Raw genomic sequence first — 22,659 nt, 5'->3', positions numbered from 1 at the left:
CACACACTTGCTCAAGCTCCCATTCAAGGGTGTGCTCACGCAGCAGAAGCATTCTGAAGGATCAGTGTGTATTTTTTTTTTTTTTTTTGGTGGTACTGGGGTTCCTGGAAGCCCTTCTACCTCCGGGCTACACTCCCAGACCTGTTTTATACTTTTTTATATTTGGAAACAGGGTGTCTTAAGCCAGCGCGGCTGGCTTCAAACCTGCGCGGTCCTCCTGTCTCCACCTCCCAAGTGCGGGGATTACAAGCGTGCGCTCAGTGTGTATTTTAAGCACATGGCCTATGACGGTTTGTTGGAAGGTTTTATTAGAGAAAGCGGGATTAGAAGAGAGGTCACTGTTTTTTTTTTTTTTTGGTGGTACTGGGGGTGGAACCCAGGGGCTTTCTACCTCCGGGCTATACTCCCAGACCTATTTTCTGTTTTATTTGTAAACAGGGTCTCACTAAGTTGCTGAGAGCCTCACTAAAGTAGCTGAGGCTGGCTTTGAACCTGTGCCATCCTCCTGTCTCAGCCTCCCACAAGCGGGGATGACAAGCGTGCGCCACCACGCCTGGCGTAGAGAGGTCACTGTTGAGGACCACGGGAAGGACTCCGCCCCGCGGTGGTTGGTTTTGGCCACACACCTGATTCCCGCACTTTCTGCACGCTGTGGCTTGCCACTGCCCTGGCTTCCCCAGGTACGGCCCCGCACATTTTCTTACCCCGCAGTCTTTGAGAGGAAGATAGTTCATCGCAGTCCTGTTGAACGCTAGCTGGCGTGGTGGCTCGGGCTGTGAAGGGTGCTTGTTTTTCCTTGCCACAGCTGCCAGCGGCTGCCTCCCAAGACATGCAGGTTCCAGCCACGTGGGCACAGACGAGCCCTGCCTGTGCGTGCAGCAGCCACACTGGGCAGCGCGGCTGGCGCGCTCCCGCGCCGTCGCCACCGTGAAGACTCAGGACAGCAGCGCTCTGGCCGGAGACGCACTTGAGGCCGCAGCAGGCCTGTGAGTGCTGCCTTCGCCCCGAAGGCGGGCGATGTGAGTAGAGGGCAGAAGGGCTTGCCTGGCTGCAGGCGGAGGCTTCTGGCTTCCTCTCTGCTTTGTCCCTTCCTCCTCGGCCACGCCCGGCCTGAAGGAGCCGTCTTGGCTGTGACTGTCTGTCCTTACTGTCTGTCCTGCTGCTGAGGGCTCCCCGGCCTGGTGCGCGGCCACCACCCCTCCATCGGCTCCTTATTCGCAGTTCAGGCGAATTCTTTGAGAACGGTATGGAGGAGTATTTGAGATCTTGCTGTCTTGTGTCAACTCTTTTCAGCTCATTTTGTAGTCTTTTTTTGGTGGTACTGGGGTTCCTGGAAACCTTTGTACCTCCAGGCTACACTCCCAGACACCTATTTTTATATTTTTATTTGGAAACAGGATCTCTTAAGCTGGCTCCGAACCTGCGCGATCCTCCTGTCTCCGCCTCCCAAGCACGGGGATTACAAGCGTGCCCCACCACGCCCGGCATTTTGTAGTCTTTGAACAAACATTTTGTGAAAGAACTCAGCCCTACGGAAAATTATTTAAATGACTCTTCTTAGTTCTCACAAGAATGGTGCATAGCAAGTGCTCTCTAGATGCATGGGAGAGAAACGAACTCATTGCCTGTAATTCGTGCCTGAGGGCGTTAGGACTTAACTCCCTTTTATATAACCTGGATCGCCAAGGGTAGCTTTACAGTGTGTCTGTCATGTAGAAATCCGATTCGTGTCAGTCAGGATTCAGTGTCTGGTAAGCACTTGTTTTGTGTGTGTGTGTGCGTGATAATAGGAATTGAACCCAGGGACAGTATACCTCCAAGCTCCCTCCAGCCCTCCTGGTTTTTCATCTTGGGACGGGGTCTTGCTGGGTTGCAGAGAGACTAAGTTGCTGAGGCTGGTGTTGACCCTCCTCGGTGCAGGGCTTGCAGACACGTGGCGCCCGCCCGCTAGTGGTTGCTCTTTTTACTTTTACTGTCCAGCTCAGAGATGCCTGTGATTGGCTGAGACGAGGACTGCCCTTTGGGTCCTCAGCTGCTCGTCCACACCACTGTGCCTCAGGCGGTGCGTCACATTCCACCAGAAGGATTTCCTTATTCGCTTACCAAATGGAGCGTGGTGGTGGGCATGTATCGCTGTCTCTTGCTGCTTGGGTGGAGGTGCCCCGGGCTGGCTGTGGGGCCGTGTCGTGGCGCCCGGCCGTCCTCACTTCCTGCCTCGGCCCCTCGCGCGGTCCCTCCAGCATGAAGCAGCCGCAGGTGTGGGGGATCGATGGGACTAGGTCACAGGGGTCCACTGGCTTCTACTTTGTTTCCTCTAGAGCTGCCTCCTCATGAGCCGGCTCAAGCAGCTGAATGCAGAAAGGCCTGGGCCTCCCGCCAGGGCACCACCCAGCGACTGACTGTCCGAGCCTCCATCTTGAGAGGATGCTGCAGCCCGACTCAGGAGGACCTGGAGCCAGAACCACCCAGAAGGCTGGCTTTGAGCCTCTGGCCTCGGGAGCTAGGCGATCATACATGAATTCTTTTAAGCAGCTGAGTTTGGTGACTTGTCAAGCAGCTGCTGGTAGCTGACGTATGTACTCGCTGACCGTAGCCTTGACTCACGGCGTCGGTCTCTGAGCGTCTAGAAGGCTCCGCCTTTCGGCGCTGCCTTCCGGCCTCTCTAAACCCATGCAGGCGTGTATCACAGCGTCCGCACACGCGCGTTTACACAGGAGCCTGGAAACGTTCTTAACCGCGTCCTGAGCGAGCGAGGGCGCTCTGTGCAGTAGTGGGGAAAGTTAAATCGTGTGGCAAGATTGCGCTTTCTGTCTCAGGGTACTTTCATAACCTAAAATGCGCGTTTCGAGGTCATAGTCGCTGTCTTACGCTTAGCCCCTCATCGTGTTACTTGTGTTTAGGAAAAAGTCTGGATGGTTACTATCAATGCGACTAAAGATGTTTTCCTTTTTTTAAATAATTACCTGTATTTTTCCAAAATATTTTACAGTGAGCTTACTATGTAAAGAGATTACTTTAAAAGGGTATTATCAGCTGGGCGTGGTGGCGCCTGCTTGTAATCACACAGGGGATCGCAGGTTTGTGGCCAGCCTCAGCTACTTAGTGAGGCCCTCCGCAATTCAGTGAGACCCTGTTTCAAAGTAAAAAATAAGAAAATAGGGTTGGGGATGTAGCTCCGAGGTAGAACGCCCTTGGGTTCAAGCCCCAATACCGCAAAAAAGATGATATCAAAACATATATAAAAGCTAATTGCTACCTAATTGCTACCTAAGCTTTAACATATTTTAAGAGGACTTTAAAAAGCACATTCGTTCATTCCTATGCTCCTTCCTTAAGCTGCTGAGCGCCTGCTCTGTGCCAGGACCTGTGCTGCCTGTTGCTTTTTTTTTTTTTTGGTGGTACTGGGGTTCCTGGAAGCCCGTCTACCTTGGGCTACACTCCCAGACCTATTTTTTCTATTTTTTCAAATTTGGAAACAGGGTCTCCCAAGCCAGCGCGTCTGGCTTCGAACCTGCGCGGTCCTCCTGTCTCTGCCTCCCCAGCGTGGGGACGACAAGCGTGGCCACCACGCCCGGCTGCTTGTTGCTTTGAAAGGAGCTTGACTAACCACTGCCCCCCCCGCGCCCTCTTCCGCGGGGCTCACTGCGTCTGAAGAGCTCTGGCACAGCTCTACCCGCCACGAGGCAGAAGCCACCAAGGCTTGCAAGAGGTTCTCTTTGAATTCAGGTTTCTCCTGGGTGTGGGAACTAGAAATGAAACCAAAGAGTAGGCCAGCCAGTTCAGTGCGCTGAGAAGTCAGGAGAGGTGTGTCCAGGAGGGAGAGGAGGAGGGACCTGCTTTCTTTCAGGCTGGAACCTCAGCGTTCGGGTTGGCTTTTTCGGCGATGGAGCGGTGGGATCAGATCACTTCTGCGTGGTCTGCACTAGCATGCGAGTTAGGAGCGCTGAAGGCTCGCTTCCTGGTAGAAAATTATACACTCCTTGGCTCTTTCAGACCCTTTGCTTCCTGTTGAATTGTACAAAATTGGTATTTTTCTTGATTATGTGGAGAAAAAACAACAGGCATTTAGGATTATTGTTGTGAGTGAATCCATGTGGCCTTGCCCTTCATATCATCTTCCGGGAGAGGCAGTGACGCCTGTTGTAGTCATCGAGATGAGACCGGCTGGTACCAGGCCGAGGGTCCCCTCCGCACACCGCCGCGGTTCCTCTTGTGGGGCAGCCGCCATCCCTTGGTTCCGCAGTCGCAGAGCTTCTCACGCAGATGGGATGATTGTCCAAACTCTTCTGTGGATTTAGAGCTTGGATCTTGAGCTTTGACTTGATTTGTACTTGTATGTATTTTTTGTTAACTTCTTTCTTGAGTGAATTCTTTTTGGTATACAATTGCAGTCTGGTTGATACTTAATCCTTAGATAAGGATTTAATGCATTTAATGCATTTTTTTAGATAGAAAGCTCAATAGCAGAAACAGTGGCTTGTAGAGCTCTGACTGTGTCAGCTTGCAGGACCGTCTTGTAGAGCTGTGACTGTGTCGGCTTGCAGGACCGTCTTGTAGAGCTGTGACTGTGTCGGCTTCCAGGACCGTCTTGTAGAGCTGTGACTGTGTCTGCTTCCAGGACCGTCTTGTAGATCTGTGACTGTGTCGGCTTGCAGGACCGTCCTGTAGAGCTGTGACTGTGTCGGCTTCCAGGACCGTCTTGTAGAGCTCTGACTGTGTCGGCTTCCAGGACCGTCTTGTAGAGCTCTGACTGTGTCGGCTTGCAGGACCGTCTTGTAGAGCTCTGACTGTGTCGGCTTGCAGGACCGTCTTGTAGAGCTGTGACTGTGTCGGCTTCCAGGACCGTCTTGTAGAGCTCTGTGTCGGCTTGCAGGACCGTCTTGTAGAGCTCTGACTGTGTCGGCTTCCAGGACCGTCTTGTAGAGCTCTGACTGTGTCGGCTTGCAGGACCGTCTTGTAGAGCTGTGACTGTGTCGGCTTGCAGGACCGTCCTGTAGAGCTGTGACTGTGTCGGCTTGCAGGACCGTCTTGTAGAGCTGTGACTGTGTCGGCTTGCAGGACCATCCTGTAGAGCTGTGACTGTGTCGGCTTGCAGGACCGTCTTGTAGAGCTCTGACTGTGTCGGCTTCCAGGACCATCCTGTAGAGCTGTGACTGTGTCGGCTTCCAGGACCGTCTTGTAGAGCTCTGACTGTGTCGGCTTCCAGGACCGTCTTGTAGAGCTGTGACTGTGTCGGCTTGCAGGACCATCCTGTAGAGCTGTGACTGTGTCGGCTTGCAGGACCATCCTGTAGAGCTGTGACTGTGACGGCTTGCAGGACCATCCTGTAGAGCTGTGACTGTGTCGGCTTGCAGGACCGTCTTGTAGAGCTATGACTGTGTCGGCTTCCAGGACCATCCTGTAGAGCTGTGACTCTGTCGGCTTCCAGGACCATCCTGTAGAGCCCTGACTGTGTTGGCTTCCAGGACCGTCTTGTAGAGCTGTGACTGTGTCGGCTTGCAGGACCATCTTGTAGAGCTCTGACTGTGTCGGCTTGCAGGACCGTCTTGTAGAGCTCTGACTGTGTCGGCTTCCAGGACCGTCTTGGGGTTTGGAAAGGCTTCCGTGCCTGGTGTGGAGACAGTGGCAGCAATGATGAATTCCTGGTAGTTCGCATCTGTGAGGGCTCCCTTTAATTGCCAGGTCCCTTGCTGATGAGTGCCTTCTTTCAGGAGCTGGTTCAGAAGGGCCGGGGGCCTCCTGATGGCGCTTCCTCTGATCTGCGGCCCTGCCAGCTCCTGCTTGATTGGCACTGGCCTAGTCTCCGCCTCGCCATACATGCCGACAGGCGGTTTTCGTTTCTACAAACAGCACTCTGATTTAGGTGAGGGTAGCAAGCTGGTGGCCCTTAACACAGATGTGTAAGTCTGCGCTTGGTTTCTTGGGTGTCACAGGCAGAGATTTATTCAGCACCATATCCTGGCATGTGTGGGTTGCCCAGTTGTGGCCTACCTAAACAGATTCTGCTTCGTGCCCCAGAGCACCTTACCCTGTGGAGTGTGTGTGCCAGGGAGGGCTGGGGGTGCATGGGAAGGGGTGGGGGTGCAGGGGGACACCAGGTGCAGGACAATGGCTTCCAAATTATGTCTCGAGCTGCCAGCCACACTGCACCCAGCGGCCTCATTACCACGTGAAGTGCCACAGAAGGGCCTTCTCATTTTCCCCTCAGGCCCTTATTTTCTACAGTCTCACTGGGAGGGGGAGGCGTAGGCACCCCCCCCCCCATTTAACAATGGAGCCCAGAGCCCTGGCAGAAGGAAGCCCGCGGGCTGTTTGGATGACAGCAGTGCTGTGAGTCAGAGTCTGCCCGCAGATGCGCTCCGCCCGCCCTTCCCGGGATGAGCAGGGCCGCGTCCTTTGTGCTGCCCAGCCCTCTGCTGCAGATCCCGCCTGTCCACAGCAGCCGCTGACACCGCTGACAGTGGTTTTTACCATATATGGCCAGCAGAGCTCGTATCTGTCAGCCGGCCAGGAGAATTTCCTTCCTTGGCTTTGATTGGCTGCCTGGCAGCTCTGCCAATGGTGGGAATGGTGGGATCTGGGCGTGTGGTGGGGAGAAGCCGAGTCAAGTGCAAGGAGTGTTTAACTCTTTCCTGGCCCTGGGGCGTGGGCGGGCTGAGCTGTGAAGCCCTAGGGTGTGGAGGGACAGCCCATGGGAAGCAGCTGTGTCAGGTGCGAGGCCCACTCTGGAGTAGGCTCAGGGTGTGGGCCACGCGTTGCTGAAGCCAAGATCCATGCGGAGCAAATTGCTTCTGCCAAAGAGTGCCATGCCAGCCAGCGCAGGAGACGGCGGGGCACGGCGTGCTCCCTGGCTCCCAGGACGGGCTCTGGCTTCATTAGTGATCTGGCTTCAAGTCCAGAGTGAACAGTGCCGGCTTCTGGATGGGCTCTGCGCGCCAATCCTCTCGCTCACTTAGAGCTGCTCCAAGATCAGAGCCGTGCGGCCACGGAGCCCAGGGCACGCCTTCCCAAGACAGTTTTGGAATGTGTCTCATCCCCACTTCAGGCAGGCTGGGCTTCACCCTGAAGCGCGCGGATGAGCGAGCGCAGAGCGGCGGGGAGCGAGGCCAGCGAGGACCAGGCAGCGAGGCTCCCCTGCCGAAGGGCGCGTGGTGCTTTAGCTGCCTAGGCGCATGCCTGGTGCGTTTGCTGTTGGCATTTGCTGTCCAGCTGAATGCCGCATCCTGGTGTGTGCTGTGTTCGTTCCTGGCCCAGAAGCACCGCGTGGGGCCACTTGTCTGCGGGGTGGGGAGGAAGCAGGCTGCGTTTTGGTTTTAAAGTCGGGAGCACGACTTCTCTGGCTGTTGTTGCAACTCAGGTGTAGTTGAGTAAGGAAATAGTGACCTTTCACATTTCTGCTTTCCGATAGAATATGTGCAGCTTGACGTAACACCTCCCTTAACTCCTAACGGGCTTGCGGACTGGCCTTCGCCCCTCACCCGCGTTCTGGAAAGGCCCGTGAGGCCTAATTGCTTGCCTGGCGTGCACGTGTCCCGCCCGTGCCCCCACTCCTAGGCCACACCGTGCTCCCCGGCAGCCCTGCCTGCCAGGGTAACTCAGTCCCCGCTTTATTCCGAACACCTCCTCTTACTCAAAGCTTGGTGTTTCTGGTTCCCGTAAAGTAAAACCTCTGCAGACTGTTCATCTGTCAGTCGCCAGCGGCCAGCAAACTGCATGTTGAGTGTGTCGTCTCTGGGTTTGCTGCCACGCTCCTGCCCAGGAGAGCAGCCGCCAGAGCGCCTCCTGGGGCGCAGCAGGGCCGTAACTTCACAAGAGGAAGGAGGTGGAAGAGAAGAGGGCCCATGGCTGTTCCGTGCCTTTGAGCTCTGCAGTGAGACGGCGCCCTTACACCTGGCCTGAGCTTCCTCTACCCCGACCATGCGTGCCTGGCCAGTCTTTCTTTCCTTTTTTTGCGGTACTGGGGATGAAACCCATGGACATTCTACCTCCGCACTACACCCCCAGCCCTATTTTCTATTTTTATTTTGAAACAGTCTCACTGAGTTGCAAGGGCCTCACTAAGTAGCTGAGGTTGTTCTCAACTATGATCTAGGTGGTGTTACATCTAGGTGGTGTAACAGGTGACGGCAGCCTTAGTAGCAGACCGATTAGTAACATGAAGTTATTATGTATATAACTCTTGGAAAATCCAGGAGGGGGCCATCTTTCCTTCCTTTTCCAGTGGGGGGGGATTGAACCCATGGCTTTGAGCAAGTGCTCTGCTGAGCCATACCCCCAGCCCTAGAGTTTCTTAAATTAAGTCACCTTCTAGCCAACAGTATCTAAAGTTGGCATTCCAGTCATTACATCCAGCTAGAAAATGGCATTTTAAATGTACACGGGTCATATGACATGCTGGATATTCACAAACACTTGTAATCCCAGTACTAGGGAGGCTGAGACAGGAGGATTGCAGATTGAAGGTCAGCCTCAGCAATTTAGGCCCTCTGCAACTTAGAACCTGTTTCCAAATAAAAACAAAATAGGACAGGGAGTGTGGCTCAGAGGTCAGATACCCCCAGGTTCCATCTCCAGTACCACACGCACACGCACACACACGCACAGAAGTAAATGCAATGCCATCATCCCCACGCTCCCTCCGCCGTGGTCTCCACTGGCGGCCGTGCGAGTCCCCTTGCCCTGTGCGCTGCAGGGAGCTGTCCTGAGGACTCGCCGGCCGCTGCCGCAGCGTGTCCCTCGCTCGCTCTGTGTCTGATGGCTGGCGGCGGCCACGCAGTGCTGAGGCTGTGTCGGGGCCGTAGTCCAGGTCCTTGCCCTGCCTAGTATGGAAGGTTTGTGGTATTTTAGATCTCTGATTTTTATTTTTGGTGGCAGTGGGGCTTGAACCCAGGAGCAGTCTGCCTCCTACCTCCAGGCTGCACCCTGACCGCTTTTACTTTTTGTTCTGAAGCATCTTGCTAAGTTGCTGGGGCTGACCAGGAACCTGTGAGCCTCCTCTCGGCCTCCCGAGGCCGGGGGTTGCAGGCGTGCACCCCCAACCCTGGCTGTATTCTTGTATATTTGCTATTGTACTTGAGATGGGAATAGCAGAAACGCTTATTCTTCTCAAATATATTAGATTGAAGAATACTGGTGAATACCTATTAGCTTTTAACCGGAATTATTTAATTTTAGCCTGGGGGATGAGGTTATAAACTTCGTTATAATGAAGCGCAGATGACACTAGGACTTTCAGATTCCTCTCAGAATTGCTTTGGATATGGCCAAGAAGTTCTACGTAGCCCAGATTGGAAGAAATAATTTGTTCTTAGAAGTTCAAATTCAGCACTGCACTTTGCCATTAAGGATGCCAAAGGTGGTTTACTTACATTCTTAGGGAGAGCCTAAAAATGCTAAAACTCAGAGACAAAAGCAATCAGGTAGGAAAACTTTCCATTGGGAGGAAAAGAAAAAGAATTTTATGCATTTAATAATAATACATTGGTGTGTTTCTCAGCTGTGTTTTAATTATTTTCAAAAGAGAGAACTTAAAAATAACAGAATATGCATGTACTCACCACAAATTGAACAGATATGAAGGTTTTGCCATGTTTATTTTATCTCCTTCTCTCCTCTGTTCTCTGTCCTTTCTCCTCTCTCCTTTTTCTCCTCTCCTCTCTCTCCCTTTCTTTCCTCCCCTCCCCTCCCCTCCTTCTCTTTCCCCTGGAAAAAAAGCATAACAGATGTAGCTAAAATACCATTCACCTTCCTTCTCTTTCTCCCAAGAGCTAGTCATTTCCTCAGATGTGTGTGATAGTTTTGTATTTTTCTGCCCATAGCATATCTGTGACATTAACTTTTATGATGTAAGCATTGATTCCCCATACTGAAGGACAGTGTAATGGCATCTACTTTTACCCCATTTCCAGCAGTGCTGCAGTATATATATATATATATATTTTTTTTTTTTGGTAGTACTGGGGTTCCTGGAAGCCCTTCAACCTCCAGGCTACACTCCCAGACCTATTTTATATTTTTATTTGGAAACAGGGTCTCCTAAGCCAACGCACACGGCTGGCTTCGAGCCTGCGCGATCCTCCTGTCTCTGCCTCCCAAGTGCGGGGATTACAAGTGCGCGCCACCACGCCCGGCATGCAGTACATGTTCTTGTGAAAATAAGGGGACCTTTTTCTCACCCAGACCACCCCGAAGTGGCCCTGGGGGCGGGGGGGTGTTCTGCCTGTTAGCATATTTCTTGCAAAAGCAGTTGTAATGGGGCGTTGTCCTGTGAGCACTTTCTGTGAGTGGGCGCCCCACGTTCTTGGTTTGTGTCAGCCGGGCCTAGTGGCACAGGCTTGTAGTCCCAGTATGTGGGAGGCTGAGACGGGAAGATCTCAGGTTCACTCTCAGCCATAGCAGCTTACTGAGACCCTCTGCAAATCAGTGAGACACAGAAGCGGCTTGTGGCTCTAGAGAGAAGCAGCGAGGGCTCTGGGAAAGCCGCTGGCTGCGCCGCCTTTAGAAAGACGTGCCGGTGGGCGCGGTGGCGGGGGCTCGAGCACAGGTGGAAGTGGGGGCACTCGGGACATACGTGGCCCGTGTTTACCTCGGTGACCTCATCCGGTTGCACGCACGCCGGTGTCACATGGATGAGGAACGGCGTGAGAGCTGGAGTGAGTGGCCCCGGCGCAGCCAAGGCGTCGGGTCTCACTCCTCTGCCTCTGCTGTGAGTGGCGGCGGCTCCTGTTAGCACACTGGGTTTGAGGCAGCGTCATGCTGCTTGACTTTCTTTTTTTGGTCATGGGGACTGAGCCCAGGGACATTCTTTCTCCAAACTATACCCTCACCCCTTTCTGCTTTTTTATTATCTGTTTGTTTGTTTGTTTATTTTGTGGTACTGGGGTTCCTGGAAGCTCTTCTACTTCCAGGCTACACTCCCAGACCTATTTTCTATTTTTTATTTATTTGGAAACAGGGTCTCTTAAGCCAGCGCGGCTGACTATGAACCTGTGCGCTCCTCCTGTCTCCGCCTCCCAAGCGTGGGGATTACAAGCGTGCGCTGCCACGCCCGGCTTTGCTTTTGTTTTTGAAAACAGGGGCTCACTAAATTGCCAAGAAAATCCTCCTCTCTCAGCCTCGCAAGTACTGGGGTTACAGGCACGTGCCGCCATGCCTTCCTCTCCCCCCCCCCTTTTCCTTTCTGCCTTCCCTTCCTTCGTTTCTTTCTTCCTTCTGGGGATTGGACCTAGGTCCTCACGTGCTAGCAGGCACTGTACTGTTAAGCTACACCACTAACGCCTGGCCTCATGAGTGTGCAAAGGAGAGGGGCGGTGAAGAATCGGTGGCTGAGGTCTGTGGAGAGGGCCACTGAGCCTCCGCCCAGAACTCCTGGCTTCCAGCAGAGCGCCTCCCAGGAGCACGCCTGCAGCCTGGCTGGACGAGCTTCACGCCCGCGCTCGCGGGCCTGGAAGGACCTGTGCGCGGTCTGTGCCCTGACGGGCTGTGTGCGCTGAACTCCCTGAACTCCCTGCTCAGCCAGGACGGGCCTCGTCACATCTGCATCCCTCGCACTTAGCCGTGTCTGGCCCGTGGAAATTCATAAATAACACCGAGCCATTAATTCTTAACGAGGGAGTAATATAAATAGTATGTTAGAAGAACTAACAGTAAGAGACAGTTTTGATTATTTGTTACATTCCAAATGCAGTAATTATTATTTTGGTGGGGGCACTGGGGATTGGACTTGGGGGCATTCTGCCTCCGAGCTACACTCCCAACTCTTTTTGCAGTACTGGGAACCGAAGCCAGGGCGCTGTACCTCCGAGCTACACCCCCAGCCCTACTTCTTAGTCCTTTTTTTTTGTTTTTGAAATAGGGTCTCACTGAGTTGTGAAGTGCCTCGCTAAGTAGCTGAGGCTGTCCGCGAACCATGATCCTTGGGTCTCTGCCTTCCAAATGCTGGGATGACAAGCGTGCGCCACCACGCCCGGCTCCACCCCTTTTTATTTACCGTTCTGAACACGGCCTCTCTAGGTGGCGGAGCGTCTCGCGTCACTGCTGTGCTTGTCCTCAACCTGCAACCCCAAGTTCTGGGATGACAGGTGTGCACCACTCCTAGCTGATAATTAAAAATTCCTACATACTTCACAGGTCATTGTAACACAGTGTTACGATTTACCTAAACATATTTTCTTATTTAATCCCTAATCCTGAGAGGCAAGTGTTACTGTTAACCTAGTTTAGAGAGATGATGTGACTTGCGTAAGGAGTAAGCGGTGACCTTAAACTTGCTGCTTCGACGGTAGAGCCCGGGTCTGACCCGATGTCTGTGACTCCAGAGCTGTGGTCTCGGCACCTTAGCACATGGCTTCTCCACATGGAGAATCCTAGAGTTTACCCATGTTACAACATGAGCGTGGGTATGGTGGCGCGGATTGGTGATCTCAGTACTTGGCAGGCTGAGACAGAGGATCGCAGGTTCGTGGCCAGCGACAGCAGCGTGCAAGGCCCTCCGAGGGCAACTTAGTGTGAGCCCGTTTCAAAATAAAGAATAAAAAAAGAGCTGGGGATGTAGCTCAGAGGCAGAATGCCCTGGGTTCCAGCCCCAGTACGGCACATCACCAAGCGCCACCCCATAACCAGAGCGCGCCCAGGCAGAGGGCAGAGTCGCACAGCGCCACACTCCTCCTGTGCTTGGTCTTGGAACACACGGCCTCGCCACGGACCGGCCTCGGCCTACCGAGGAGAAGGAAGTAGCTTGTCTACACCTGCTACAACAGCGGCCGCCTTGCTTGGCACCAAATTGACCAGTGAGCCAGTTTGGCGTGTGAGATTCAAGTGTGTAACGTGCAAAAATTGTGACTGTGACCAGCATTAAACATCTTGTTCTTTCTGAGATGTGGAACTGGATAATGGGTGAGGTCAGAGTTGGTGTTAAGTAGACTGCCTGCCAGGCTTACGTTTCTCTTCATTGCAGGCAGCGGGGAGACTAAGGCACTAAAATATGGGCCCTTCACACTGGGCGTGGGGATGCGTGCCTGCAGTCCCAGGTACCGGGGAGCCTGAGATAGGAGAACTCCAAGTGTGAGGTCAACCTGGACAATTTAGTGAGGCCCTATCTCAAAAGGAAATAAAAGCCGAGCGCAGTGGTGCAGGCCTGTAATCCCAGCACATGGGTGGCTTAGCCAGGAGGATCGCAGGTTTTGGGGCCAGCCTCAGCTCGGCCACTGTGTGAGATGGTATAGTCCAGAGGTAGGATGCTCCTGTGTCCAGTACTCAGTACCTGAGTTTAATTGGTTAAAGTAAAAAGGGCTGGGGTGTGGCTCAGAGGACTTCCTTAGGTTCCATCCCCGGAAACACACACACACACACACACACACACACACACACACACACACACCATTCCTTTTAGCCCAAGCGCGTGCACACACTCACAAACACCCCACACACACATACACACCATTCCTTTTAGCCCCAAGCGTGTGTGCGTGCACACACACACACACACACACACACACACACACACACACACCATTCCTTTTAGCCCCAAGCAGTAGCTGAAGGTTTTTAACTTACTTGTTACTGTAAAAGCGCCCATGGTTTTCAGAAGTGTTAGTCTGTATATTCAAAGATGTGATGTTACTATATTAAGTTACATTTCACATTTTTAGTTGCACTAAGGTGTTTTTTTTTTTTTTCCAAAGTAGAAACATTGCTAATTTACAGTTTGGCTGTTGTAGAATTATATTTTGGTAAAAAGACTTAGGAATTGTCTTTACTGTGTTTAATACAAATAAAAATGTTAAGGTTCTAGAGATTTGGATTTTTGTGATTTGATGGAGTGTCATTGGTAGCGACTATTTCTAGAAATGGAAGAAAGCCGATGGTTTCTTACCGGTGTCATCGACACGATTGTCCTCATGTGCAGACAGCGGGGAATTTGAGATGTAGGTAATAAAAGGTAATGAAAGAGAAATGGGCCTGATAAAACACACAGGCTCAGTGGTGTTGGCGTTTCCTCATGGCCTGTTTCTCTGTTCTTTCAGACTGGTCGGATTGACAAGTCCTACCCTACCGTGTGCGGCCACACAGGGCCAGTGCTGGACATAGACTGGTGTCCGCACAACGACCAGGTCATCGCCAGCGGCTCAGAGGACTGCACGGTGATGGTAAGCCCCCAGCACCACCAAGGCCAGCCGCACCACTCCGCCGGCTGCTTTCAGAAGAGCAGAGAGAGAGGCCTGCGGTCCAGACGTGGTAGCAGGTCTGACTCTCCATTGGATTGTACAGATACGTACTAAGGCTTAACTGCAGACAAGCCGTTCTCAAGCCCTCACTCATGGCAACAGGCTGTGCTAAATTGCCGTTTTCTTCTGTGTGATGTTAAGGGCACGTGCTTTTTGACAGTTGATACCTGTGGGAAGGTATTGGGGAGAGGAAGATGACTTGCCGATGTTGCCGTGGGCACCATGGGACTGCAAGACTTCCTCCTCCTCCTTCCAGAAAAGGAGAGGAAAACGTGCCCAGCGGAGCCCAGGGCAGCAGGAGCCCGGGCTGTGCAGATGGACTCGGCATTGAGCACGAGGCCCTAGGCCATGCTGATGTCCAAGCAAACGTTGCCAAGGAAGGTGCTTTCTTTCTAGTGGACCCCACTTGAGAATACACAAACAGAAACCTCAAAAATTCTTTACATCCTCTTATTTAGAATCCAGAAGTCAGTTGTGCGTGCAGCCAGACTCGGGGGTGGTTTTCGTCACCGCTGAGGTTCCGCCGGCTGGGCCTCCCGGGACCGCGGGGTCCGCAGCGCCCGGCTCTCGGTGCCTTTGCTGTAAAGCTGCTTGTTTTTTGTTTTTTTTTGTTTTTTTTTTGAGGGTCTGGGGATGGAACCCAGTGGCACTCGACCTCTGAGCTACACCCCCTGCCCTATTTTTTATTCTTTATTTTGAAACAGGGTCTCACTGAGTTGCGGAGGGCCTCACTAAGCAGCTGAGGCTGTCCGCGAACCGCGATCCTCCGGTCTCAGCCTCCCGAATGCTGGGATGACAAGCGTGCCCACCACGCCCAGCTAGCTGCTTGTTCTTGCTGACGATGTTTAGCCTTAAAATATGGTTATCAATTTGGATCTGTCTCTTATACCCCCAAAATGTTAAAAATCTTAGACACAAGCCCGAAGCCAGCAGAGCTCAACCCTAGGTGATCTTCAGCGAGTCTCACGTCTCCGCAGGGAGCTTGGAGGGCCACGCTTGCTTTGATTTTCTTCTCCGTAGTCTGCGGACTAAAACGTTGTTTGGAATGCTTTATTAGTTAAAGTTATTTTACATAAACAAATTAGTTCCTGAACTGTGTTAAACATCCACCCCTACACTCGGGGCTTTCGGCCGAGGACGGCGCCTCCTGCACCACGTGAAGGTTCCGCAGCTAAAGCATGCCAGCTCCTTAAAGGAACTGTTCTGTGTGGCAGGCCCTGCCAGAGTGATGGTTTCAGTGGCCACAGACACAGTTTCTGCAAGGGGAAGGGACATTGGAATCCAGTGCCGGGATCCTCCCGAGAATCGGTTTCATCATCTCTTTCGTTGTCTTCAGTGTTTCTGGTCCCGCTACCCTTTCAAAACAAAACAAATCTTATAAAACACAGAAATATCATAAAACACAAACGTGTGGCAAAATGAAAGTAGTTAAGTGACAAGGTTTAAATCAAACAGGCTGGGTGGTTACGCAGTGAGCACCCGAACACACACACACACACACACACACACACACACACACACACACTTCCCGCACATTTGTAGCCAGATCTGGCAGGGGTCAGGTTCAGGTTCAGTCCCATGGGCTATTGCTGGTATCAGAGTCTCCCATCAGGAGAAACTTATGATGTGTGGTTTCCATTTTTATCTTAATTTGGATAACTGTCAATGTGTAGGTCCAGTAATTCAATAGAAGGGATCACAAAATGATAATATTAAGTTCTTTTTTTTTCTTTCATTTTTATCTGATAAGATTTTTGCAAGATGATGTTTCCTTTTGCTTAACTGTTGAGGTGCTGGCATTAAATTTGTGTAGGAGAGCAGGATAAATGCTTCTGTCCTTTTCTTTACCAGCTCTCATGATAGCGAGTTTGTTACCCAGCCTCCTCTGAGGTGGATCAGTGGTTTTCCTTTCATTTTACTCTGAGCTCTCGGAGTAGAACGTGTTTGATGGGCTGCGATCCGCTACACGTCTCAGGCTTAAGGCTCAGCGTGCCTCGTGCTTGTCAGTGACGCCCGGCTCCCGAGTCCTTTTGGAATGACCCAGTCGTCTTTGCTAGCTTTCTTGCTACCTAATACGCCAAGGCGTCTCAGGCTCCCCTTGGGCCTCTCTAGAGCCCTGGCACACGTTCCTAGCGTCTGTGAAGGTAGTGCTCTTCACCATGGTTACCACTGGCTTTAGTGCTCCAGGGCAGAGCTAGACGGAGCAGCCTGCAGGTGGGTGGATGCTGTGCGCCCATCCGTGGTGCGCCCGTTCACTTAGGGCCGTAGAGGGCTCGGCACGCTGTGCCCTCCACACCGCACGTCTCCTTCCTTCCACGCCAAGAACCCTGCTTCTCAGGTGCAGAGGGTGGATTCCAGTATCCTGGTCTGTTTTGCTGGCTTTATCCCATTACACATACAGTGGTCTTAGGGAGAAAGTGCCAATACCACCACTGCTTACGATTGCTGAGAAAGCTTTTAAAACAGCCGAGTGACTCTTGCACCCTGTGGTTTTCTCGTTTTCTTCCCTTCTCCCCCATAGGGTACTGGGGATTGAACCCAGGGGCATTGTGCCTGAGCAGTACCCCGGCCTTCTTCACTTTGCAACAGGAAGGGTCTTGCTAAGCTGCTGAGGCTGTCCTCCATCCTGTGATCCTTTTGTCTTTTCTCCCAAATGCTGGGATCCAGGAGTGGCCCCGTGCCCGGCTGGGATCCAGGAGCGGCCCCGTGCCCGGCTGGGATCCAGGAGCGGCCCCGTGCCCGGCTGCTCTGCGTTTTTATGGAGACACTTGGGAAAATCCAAGAAGCAGCTGCTGTGAAGAGAGTGTCTTTCTGGGATCTTCTAACATTTTGTGAATTAATAAATGCTTTGGGATAACTTTCAATTAGGTGTGGAAGTGATATTCAAATTACTCTTTAAGCACTCAATGTCCCCTCAAATATATGTTGGTATGCTTTTATAGCTGAACAGATGAAATAAAATTTTAAGGAAATGCCCCAGCGTGGTGGCGTACACCTGGAACGTCAACACTTGGGAGGCTGGGCAGGAGGACTGCAGGTTTGAGGCTACCAGCACCTTAGCTAGATCCTGTCAAAATTTAAAATAAAGCCGGGCGTGGTGGCACGCTTGTAACCCCAGCATTCGGGAGGCTGAGACAGGAGGATCGCGGTTCGGGGACAGCCTCAGCTACTTAGTGAGGCCTCTGCAACTCCGTGAGACCCTGTTTCAAAATAAAGCATCAAAAATAGGGCAGGGGCCCCTGGGTTCCATTCTCAGACCCTCAAAATAAATAAATAAATAATTAAAAAAAAAAACAACGAAATAGGCTGGGGGTGAAGCTTGGGTAGAACACACTGGGCTAACCCAGGACACACAGTTTGGTCTTCTCCCGTCCTGCTCCTCACACCACTCTGCCACTGTGCGTGCCTGAGGTCAGGGGCGCCGCACGTTGCGTGGTTCTGAACAGTAGCGCTCTCGGGCCGGGAGTCCTGAGCACAGGAGGCGACGCTCAGGAGCCGCTGCCTGCGCGCGTGACGGTGGCAGAAAGAGGAACAGCAATGACTGTGGGCGAAGGGCAGCGCCGCTCTGTAGTGAGGGGTTCAGTGTGTGGGCCTGGGGGTGAAACCCCGGGGCGTTCTCCCTCCATCCACACCCCAGCCCTGTTTTTTTTTTTTTTTTTTAATTCTTCAGTTTGAAAAAGGGTCGCACAGAGTGGCAAAGGGCTTCACTAAGTAGCTGAGGCTGGCCGTGAACCACAGTCCTCCTGTCTCAGTCTCCCAAATGTTGCAGTTACAAGCGTGCGCCAGCACACCCAGCTATGTAGTACTTTTGTGTGTGTGTGTGTGTGGTACTGGGGATGGAACCCAGAGGCTTTCTACTTCCGGGCTATACTCTCAGACCCATTTTCTATTTTATTTGGAAACAGGGTCTCACTAAGTTGCTGAGAGCCTCACTAAGTAGCTGAGGCTGGCTTGGAATCTGTGCGGCCCTCCTGTCTCAGCCTCCCAAGCGCAGGGATTACAAGCGTGCGCCACCACGCCCAGCTTATGTAGTACTTTTTTTTTTTTTTTTTTTTTTTTTTTTTGGTGGTACCGGGGTTCTTGGAAGCCCTTCTACCTCCGGGCTACACTCTCAGACCTATTTTTTAACTTTTTATGTGGAAACAGGGTCTCTTAAGCCAGCAATGCTGGCTTCGAACCTGTGCGATCCTCCTGTCTCCGCCTCCCAAGCGCGGGGATGACAAGTGTGTGCCAACTTTTTAAAGCATTTTTGGGGGAGCTTTTTTGGGATTGGACCCAGGGGGATTCTACCTCTAGAGTTACATCCCAGGACTGTTTTTTTTTTTGTTTGTTTTGTTTGTATGTTTGTTTGTTTCTTTGGTGGTACTGGGGTTCCTGGAAGCCCTTCTACCTCTGGGCTACACTCCCAGACCTATTTATGTTTTTATTTGGAAACAGGGTCTCCTAAGCCAGCGCGCGGCTGGCTTCGAACCTGCACATCCTCCTGTCTCCGCCTCCCAAGCGCGGGGATTACAAGCGCGCGCCACCACGCCCGGCTCTGGACTGTTTAAGAATTATTTATTTTGAAACTGGACCCTGCTGAATTGCTGGGGGTCTCAAGTTGTTGAAGGTCACCTCAAACCAGCGATCTTCCTGTCTCAGCCTCCAAGCCCTGGTATTATAGGCATGTGCCACACTGGGCCTGCAGCAGCGCTAGGTGTCAGCAAATTATGTAAACCCTTCTCCCAGAAACTGCACTTTGCTCCTGAGTGACCCAGTTTTGTTATATTACGAGTCAGTGTCTTTGTAAAGAGTTTTTGAGATTGTGGTTTCTAAGTATTTTACTCAAAACTGATAGTACTTAAAGTAATACAGAGAATAGCCAAGTTAAATTTGGTGAATCTTGTTGACTACCATTATCCACAGGATAGTAATCAAACACAAGTGCAAGAAAAGGGGGGGCAATTCAGAAGCAAAACTGTGGAATTGTTTCTTCAGGGTCTGGGCGATGGGAGCTCTTGCATTGCAAATCGTGGCTTTTGACTCTGTCCCAGGTGGCCCCAGCGCATCAGGTATAATGAACACCCGCCCCTGCTCCCAAACACATCGCGCTGTCCCCACAGAAACCAACAACAGTAACAGAATAAGCCCCCATGTCGCTTAGTGTTGCTTCTACCGACCTCCCAGTGAGCGGCAGGCCTCCGAAATCGGTGGAGCCATTAATCAATTAAATAACTAATTAGCTAGGTATGGTGGCGCATGCTTGTGATCTCAGTACTTGGGGTGCTGGGACCGCAGGTTCAAGACCAGCCTCAGGATCTTGCTGCAGAAAAAAAAACTCCAAAGGGCTGGGCGTGGCTCAGAGGTAGAGCGCCCTGGGCCCCACATGATCTCCTTTTTCACTGTGGAATTGGTTTCCTTGAGTTCGGAAAGACAGAGGCTTGTGCAGGGCTAGCCCTTCTTTATGGCTGTAACTCTAGTGCCGGCCCAGTAGCGAGTTCATGGCAGGGTCTGGAAATGCTTGTGTGAGCTTTAAATTTGTGCTGTGCTTGAAAAATAAAACCATTAGACTAAGCGCACTTAACTGCTGTTGCAGGCCTCGCTCCGGCCGCCCGCCCGCCCTCCGCCCGGGAGCTCCTCCTGAGCTTCCGCGGGAGTGCTGCACGCCGGTTCCCAGGCCTCCGTGGGCTGTCACTGGTTGATTGGCTTTTTCATCTGGAAGCCCTGGAGACGATCGTGTTTTTCTCCTTTCTTTCAAAACAAAACATTCCCATAGTAATGTGCTGTCCAAATAGAAATCCCAAGAACACAGGCCTTTGGTATTTGACGTGGGAGAGGTAGTGACCCGCCACTGCTGCCATGTCAGCGCCCACCCGGCAGGGTGAGGTGTTTGCGCCTGGCTTTCTCCTGCTCGTTGCATGCTTTTCAGGAAGCTGGTTGGCAGCACTGGCGTCCCGGTCCCCAGTTGTGGGGCAGAGCAGAGCTCATGGCCCGTGCGGGAGCAGCTTGTCTTCACTGGCTGTGCATGGGCCAGGGCTCTCACACGCTCTCCTGGGTGTATTTGTTGAGCACAGTAACAAATTAATTGGGAGACAAAATTCATTCCAAGAAATCCTGGTGTTCAGATGTTCAGACCTAAAAATATATGTGCGTCATGGTGGGCATAGTGAGATGAGGAAGACTGATCGTGAGCCTTCAGTTGACTCTGTGTGTGTGTGTGTGTGTGTGTGTGTGTGTGTGTGTGTGTGTGTGTGTGTGTCCGTCCGTCCCCGGGGCCTTCTCCCTCTGAGCTACACTCCCAGCCCTTTTTGTTTTGAAGCAGGGTGTTTTACTAGGCTGCTGTGAGTTTCACTAAGTAGCTGAAGCTGGTCTCAAACCTCCTGTCTCAGCCTCCCAAATACTGGGATGACAGGCACGCACCACCACACCCGGCGTAGACACTTCTTTTGCTAGGCATTGTTCCAAACCTTTATGTTTATGATTGTATTTAGTCATTGTACTAGGACCGTTGAAACAGTAGGAGCTATTTTACAACTTAGGAAACTGGCCCAGAGAGTGGGTGTTCTATCAGAGCCCGCAGAGCCGAGCAGGGAGCGCCATCCCCCAGCTCCAGAGCCTGCGCCCTCGCATGGTGGCCTTGCCTGTGGCTCCCCCCCCACCCCCGTGTTCTAGCTCTCACTGGACCCTCCCAGCACCCATGTGAGCACAGCTTTCCCAGCGTCAAACGAGGAAATGAGCCCCAGGGGTGCCAGCCTCAGCGCCAGCATGGCGTCGGCGCCCCACTCTGACAGGAGCTCCCGGGCAGCTGTCTGGAGATGTTTCTGCTCCATGGCGTTCCTGAGCCGCAGGAGGAAGGCCTCCATCTGCTCTAGCCCTGTTACCCAAAGGGGGTGGGCGGACCTAGGAAGGGCAGAGTCTGGGGTGCAGGCCGCGGGGGGAGGAAAGGCGGCCACTCCGGCCTTCCCAGGCCCGGGGGGAGAGCAGCGCCCCACCGAGCAGCGCGCCCGCAGCACCGGGCCTTACGGGGCTGGGCCCATAATTTCTTAGAATCCTGCCTTAGGTGCCTCTGCTGTTTATTCTGAGACTGGAGACTGATTTCCTTCCTTCTTCCCTTTCATTTCACCCCTCCTCCTGCTCTGAGGCCAGCCCCTCACAGGATCTTCCTGGATGGACCGAGTTTGTTAGCAAGAAGGTAGCTGGTCTTCACTCAGCACCCTGCATCCCTGGGCAGCAACAGACGCAGCGGCCGGCCTCCGAGTGTCCGCCTTCCCCGGGGCCTGCTCTGCATGTGCCAGGTCCATTTGCAAATCTTCCTCTTACCTGCCCAGGGCAAGCTCATCGTTACCTCCATTTTTTTTTTTTTTTTTTTTTTGTACTGGGGGTGGAACCCAGGGCATTCAACCTCCAAGCTACACCTCAGTCCTATTTTTATTCTTTATTTTGAAACAGGGTCTCACTGAGTTGCAAAGGGCCTTGCTAAGGAGCTGAAGCCGTCCACAAACCGCAATCCTCCTGTCTCAGCCTCCCGAATGCTGGGATGACAAGCGCGTGCCACCACGCCCGGCTTTACCTCCATTTTTGATGAGGAACCCTGAGGCCCATAAAGGCTGAGTAATGTTCCTAAGGCCAGTGCTGATGTCAGGAGCTGCACAGCCGCCGGGGGCTCCAGCCCGTCTGAAGCGCGGCTGCTTTGCGTTTCGGAAGCACTGTTTGTGTGCCAGCCTCTCTTCCAAGGGTGTTTGGTCTTCTCGCAGGCGGAGGGACTGCCGTTTCAGTTGTGTTGCTTGCCCAGGAACATCACAAAAACTGGCCCCGGGCGGGATGTGAACCAGGGCTCGCCCGGCCCGAGCCTGCCCGCACGGTGCGGCCCACAGTGCTCACAGCCTCTGCCTTCTCCTGGACATTAGCCCCCCTGGAGGACACGAGCCCCCCGAGGCGTTCAGTCGGCTGGTACCAGGCCCGCTTTCCAGGGGCCGCCCAGTGCGGCTGTGACTTGGGGTAGGTGTCCTTACCAAACGCATCAACCTAGTTGAGGAGCCATTAAATCTGCTGAAAGTGAGATAAAAAGGAACCGGAGGTCTTCACTTACAAACTCTGTCATGACTGTGTCACTCCATCAGAATGTTTTCTCAAGAGATGGAGGAGCTCAGGAAAGATGAAGTCCTGTTATGACCTCTTCACCCTCGTATTTAAAGACGGGAACGGCTGGTGCGGTGGGCACGCTCGTCATCCCAGCATGCAGTGCAGGAGGCTGAGACCGGAGGACCACTGTCGAGGACAGCCTCAGCTACTACCTAGTGAGGCCCTTTGCAACTCAGTGAAACCCTGCTTCAAAATAAAGAATAAAAAATAGAGCTGGTGTGTAGCTCGGAGCTAGAATGCCCCTGGGTTCCAGTCCCAGTACCGCCAAAAAGAAAAAAAAAGAAGGAAAAATAAAGACGGGCAGGCTGATTGT

General features: G+C 52.6%; 1 protein-coding gene across 1 annotated transcript in view; it reads left to right on the top strand.

Moving 5' to 3' along the window:
* CORO1C (coronin 1C) overlaps nt 1–22,659 on the top strand; it is a gene marked incomplete at both ends in the record, with an annotated part of 46,616 nt that overhangs the window by 4,481 nt on the left and 19,476 nt on the right. Inside the window, one exon of the mRNA XM_080717742.1 lies at nt 14,025–14,147. Within this exon, the coding sequence (XP_080573868.1) occupies nt 14,025–14,147 (123 nt within the window). The remainder of the gene's footprint in view (nt 1–14,024; nt 14,148–22,659) is intronic.

This window comes from Muscardinus avellanarius (assembly GCF_963383645.1).
Source record: "Muscardinus avellanarius genome assembly, chromosome: 21".
NCBI classification, from domain to species: Eukaryota; Metazoa; Chordata; class Mammalia; order Rodentia; family Gliridae; genus Muscardinus; species Muscardinus avellanarius.
This window is presented reverse-complemented; position numbering and strand designations above follow the sequence as displayed.